The sequence below is a fragment of the Penaeus monodon genome, unplaced genomic scaffold (genome assembly GCF_015228065.2).
Source record: "Penaeus monodon isolate SGIC_2016 unplaced genomic scaffold, NSTDA_Pmon_1 PmonScaffold_22481, whole genome shotgun sequence".
NCBI classification, from domain to species: domain Eukaryota; kingdom Metazoa; phylum Arthropoda; class Malacostraca; order Decapoda; family Penaeidae; genus Penaeus; species Penaeus monodon.
In genome coordinates, this window is record NW_023652457.1 from 1 (window position 1) to 5,261 (window position 5,261).

General features: G+C 49.8%; 1 protein-coding gene across 1 annotated transcript; it reads left to right on the forward strand.

Moving 5' to 3' along the window:
- Window positions 1-571: 571 nt before the first annotated feature.
- LOC119570147 (basic salivary proline-rich protein 1-like) lies at window positions 572-4,601 on the forward strand. The gene is made up of 6 exons (XM_037918006.1): window positions 572-585; window positions 2,035-2,134; window positions 2,868-3,006; window positions 3,533-3,778; window positions 3,961-4,126; window positions 4,370-4,601. The coding sequence occupies exons 1-6, from the start codon at window positions 572-574 to the stop codon at window positions 4,599-4,601; spliced, it is 897 nt and encodes a 298-aa protein (XP_037773934.1).
- Window positions 4,602-5,261: the final 660 nt, after the last annotated feature.

The window sequence follows — 5,261 nt, forward strand, 5'->3', positions numbered from 1 at the left end:
TACCCCCCCCGAGGCCCCATTGACCCAAAATTTTTTCAAAAAAAATCTAAACAAATCGGGCTAAAAGGGTGGTTTTTCCCGGAGACCATTCCTTCTCTCACACAAAAATTCCCCCCTTTCCGCTCGCATCGCCTCGAACCGCAAGAAACGCCTCCAAATTATCACCTCAAACTAAAAATAAACAACCAACCCAAAGAAACCGAACCGAACCCCAAAGACTGGGTTTTCTTGAGCGGAAACCTTTTGGACACCGGTTCCCCTAGCATGTTTGGCCTTGAAGTACAAGCTTTTTGGGCCCACTAAAATTTTAATGTCCCCCACCCTTTTTTGGTTAAAAAAAGGTTTGCTTGTGCAAATTTTCCCCCTTGATGGCCCCCGCAGATTAAAAATGAAAAATTCCCTTAAACAAAGGTTTTTTTTAGGCCAACCAAATTCCCCCTGGGCCCCCACTGGAGTTAAACCTCAGGGCAGCCCCTTACTCCCAAGCCCCCCTACACTCTATAACATTATCCACAAATGAACCTACCAGACCCCAAAAACATAGAAAATTTCCCACTTCACCATCGTCCCAATGCCCCCACGACTGTACGCACTTTGGCCTTTTGGCCGCCTTTTGTTTGGTGTAAAAGTGTTCCAGCTCCATTAAAAGACCGAACTCGACATCATCCCCTCTCGAAGTTTGGGGGGGCCAATTTAAAATTTGTTGGGGGTTCCAAAAATTAAAAGGCCGACAAAAAACCAAAAGGGTTCCCTTCCCCTTTTGTAAGAACCAGGAAAACTTTCCCTCCCCCCTTACGACATTTAACCCTCCAACACCTTCGGGTAGACTACAAGCACCCCCCTCCAAAATCAAATCTTGGTACCCATCCCCCTTGGGTCCCCCTAACTTTTTGATATCCTAATTTTTTCCCGATTTCACTTGCATATCAAATCAAAGGGCCGCCCCTTGGCCACCAAAAATACACACCAAATTTTCCCCAAATCCACACCAAAAGAGTAACCCCAAATCCACCAAGCGCAAACCTCCAACTTTTGTTCCCAAAATTAAAGCAACTCCAGATGGAATCTGTTTAAAGATTTGATTGTGGATCATTTTTTTACTGTCTGAACTCCCACAAAGAGGGTTTTTTTCCTGCTTTCCTCCTGAAACACTGGGAAATTTGGTGCAGGGTTTTTTCACCCCCCTGTAAAAACAGACCAATAAACCCCCCGTGTGCTTGGGCATACCGACCTGGCTGGATAGACTCCAACACCATCTTTTCCATTCCCCCGGCCAAAGGCCGGAATTAGGCCATGATCCTTTTCCTCTTTGGCATGGGACGAAGGAAGTGAATGCATTCATTAAGGCATGCCCCCTGCCATTTCTTTGAAAGCCACCTCCCAACTCCCCCCTTCATTTTTTTCCACCTTTCCCCCTTTCCCCCTATCCCCTTGTTTTTTGTTGTGTTGGGTGTGTTTTGTTTTTTTTTTGTTTTTTTTTTTTCTCGTTTCTGTTTTTGTTTTTTTTCTTTTGGTTTTTGTTTGTTAGTACCCTATTAATTCCCTTAATTAAAAGTTTTGACCCTCCCCTTTTGCCACAGCCCCCCTCCCCACATCCCTGCTATTAAGTACTTTCCACCCTCCCCCAACCTGACCGCTATGTTGAACTGCCATAACCCTCACCTTCACTAACTCATTAATCATCCCATCATCCCCTATATCCCTTTACCCCACCCTTCCCCACTGGTTTTTCAGTTTTCCCAGCACGGTGACACTTGCTTGCCCAGTTACTATAAATCCCTTTGTCGTAAGGATTTTAAATGCGAGCCCAAGGGGAAAAAAATTTTTCCCCCCAGCCAGTGGGCCCTTTAATCCCAAATCATGGGGCATTTAAACCGCTAGGGCCCCCGCCGGTCCCCACCCCTAAGTCCCCCGCCCCCTGCCGATGAAAGGGGAAACCTTCCTTGGTTTTGAAAGCCAGGTTGGTAAAAGACCAGCCCCCTGAAAATTAAACGAACCACCCTCTTAAAGCCTTCAAACCCCACTTTCCAACAGCCTAGGTTTTTTGCCGGAGGATAGCTCCCTGGAGTTCCACGATTTGAAGAAAGCCCGTGGCCCCAGAAAAACAACAACCGCAAAATGGCAAACCCCTAAAGTTGGATTTAAATTTTTAAAACCCTACCTTCTCCCCCCTTTTAGCCACAAAAATCCCCTGCTTTGGTTTCCCCCCTTTCGCTAAAAAACGGGTTTTCCCCCGGGGCCCCCCCGGCCCCCCCCCCCCTCCACCCACTTCCCAACGAGAATGGGCCCCCCCCCGAAGCGCCGGGCGCCCCCCTCCCCCCTTTGGGGAGAAAACAACCCCTCAAGGTCCCTAGGAACTTGGTAAAAACCTTAAAGCAACCGAGAAAAATTAACCCAGCCCCAACCCTCCCGTGCAGCCCTCCAATCTAGCAGAGGGGAAAACCCCCGCTCCGAGGACATTTCGTACCAAAAACATAAAAGATTTTCCAAGAAAAGGGGGGCTTTGGGCCACCCCCACCCCCTTTTTTTTCCCTCCTCCTTTCCATAGAAACCCACTTACCAAATTTATTACTCCCCAGATTAACCCCCTGCAATGGCTAGGTTAAGCCCCCAAACTTTTCCTTTTTTTTTCTTCCCTAAAAATTTTCAAATGGATGGGGGTTGTCCCCCCTTTTGTTTGGGTGGAAGGGGCCAAAAACGCCCCCTCTTGGTCCCCCTCCCCCAGGGTTTCCCACCTCTCCCACCAAATGTTTTTTTAAATGTGGGGAAAAGCACCCCCTTGTACCACTGGGTTTGGGGGAAATTGGGGTTTTCTGGAGGTTTTTTAGCCGATGCCCGTACATGAGTATTGCCCCCTGGGGGCCTAGCAGCAAACAAAACCCCCTTTGGTCCCCCTAATTCCCAGCAAGGAAAGGGTTGGGCCCCTGATTGAAAAACCCCGGTCCAGGTCCAATCAACTGGGTCCTCCCCCTCCGGGAAAGGGCCCTAGGGTCCAAGCAGTCCAGTGTACGGCCCGTTGGCCAACTCAACCTGGGTCCCCCCCCCCCCTGGGTGGCCGGTACAATGGGCCAAATTGGCCTTTGCGTTTATCCCCCTCAATCAAACCCTTGTGGGCCCCGTTTTTTTTTACAATTTTGGTTTTCCCCCAATATACCCGCTTTCCCCCTTTTTGGTTTTTGGTTTGGGGTTTTGGTGGGGGGCCGTGGGGAGGAAGAAAAAAAAAAACTGGCCCTTTTTATTTTTATGGCCAAAGTTTTTTCTTCAAACCCACCCCCCCAACAACAAAAGAGAATTACAAACGATGAAACCCGAACTGTGAAAAAACCCCAGACTTAATACGGGGCCCGTTCCCCATTCTGAAGCCATACATGGCCTCTAGTGGCCAAGCCGAAAATTCCAAAAGCAAAAAGGCCTTTTACCCTGGTCCAACCTGCCTGCTTAAAAATTGGACATTGACCATCCAGTCCCCAAAAAACAGGTCCTGTCCCCCCCCCATGAGATTGGTTCCCAAAAGGTGTGGGCCCCCTCCCAGGGCCCCCGCCAAAGGCAAATCAGGGAGCCCCCCTGAGTAGACCTCCCAGTGCCCAATCCTCCCCCCCGACTAAGTGGGAGTACAACCCTGAAAACCCAGCCCCAAAACCCGCTGTTTTGCCCCTTCCCCACAAAAACCGCAAACCCCCAGAAATTTCAGCCGAAAAGGGCGGTTACCCCGAAAACGAACCCTGGGCTTGTAGACCCAAAACACCCCCCTCCCTGAGGAGGTTCCTGGACCCCCTAGGTTGGCTTTTCCCCCACAGTTTTTTTCAACGGTTTCCCCCCCTTAAACCTGAAAGCTTTCGACCAATGGCCCCTATCAATTTGGTTCAAGGCAATTTGGCGATAGAAGAAAAAATCCGGTTTTGTTTAATCTGGCTTTGCCCAGAGGAACCAAGGCCCATAATTAATTTATGGCCCCCAAAGGCCAAGCTACCCCCCTAAAAATTTCCTGCAAAGAAAAACCAAGGTTAATTTTATGGGAAGGGAAAAGGGTTTGGTGGTTGGCCCCCTTTGCCACTGAATCCCGACGAAATTTGGAGAGTTCCCAAGGTGGTTTTTACTTGGGCTTTCCTCCCACTTTTGTATTGATGTAGGTCCTAATCACACATCACAAACCCCCAAAGTTTTTTTGGAAAAGGCTTTCCCCCGAAATGCCAAAAAGGGAAGAGGCCCCCCAAACCCCCAAAGGTCCCCCCCTGGTTGACCCTTTTGGGGAAAGGGGGGACCCCCCCAATCACTGCCCCCTTGAAAACTTGGGGGTTAACTGGGGCAACTTTTCAGCCCTAAGAACCTATGTTGGGCCCCCTGAACCCAATGGTGGCCTTTTTTAAAGGGGGCCCAAAGAATATGGGTCCCCCCACCACCCCGCCTACTGGGGTTTTAAGACCATGCCCCCCAAAATGGTTGTGGTGGTCCCCCCCCCTGAAAAGCAAGGCACCATAACACAAAAGGGGGGTGCCTTAAGGCACACAAGGAAGGTCCCAAAGGACCCAAAAAGCCAAATGTCCCCCAACTTGTGTGCCCAAGGGGCATCAAAGCCCTGGCTTTTTACTCCTGGCCAGTAAAGAGGAAGCCCCTCCTGGTGACCAAAAAAATTTGCTAAAAAGCGACCAGAAACATTGTTTTTTCCCTGCCTTTCCCCCCAAGGCCCACCCAATTGCCCTTGGAGACCAGAAAAAAAAAGAAAAAAGGGCTTTCCCCCGACCTACTAAGAAGGAAGGAAGCCTTTCCCCCCCCCCAAAGCCGAACACCGGAATTATCTCCCCAATAAAAAAGGAGTTTTTTCCCCCGACCATAATCAAAAGTGGGAAGAAAAAGAACCACAGGAATAAAAAGGTTTCCAAAAGAGTACCTTTGCAAAACCCTCCCCCCAAAAAGACAATAAATCCTTCCTTTTTTTGGAAAAAGGAAAGACATGACCCCCCTGTGTTTTAACCCGCTTGCTTGTAAGTCCATGCAAAGTAGCAACCCGCCTTTTTGGGGAGATTCGAGTGAAAGGAGGGCGGGAGAAAAAGGCCCGTCCACGGGGCCGCCCGTGATTTGGCAATTTTCCCCCCCCCCCAACTGTTTTCGTCCCCCGAATGGGAGATCCTGAAAAAGTGGCCCAAACGCACCACCCCTCCACCCAAAAAGGAGAGACTCCTCACCCCCTCCCCAACCCCTAGCCACCCCCCTTCCAACAGGGGAAAGCCAAAACAAGAAATCCTGTGGGACCAGCCCCAAAC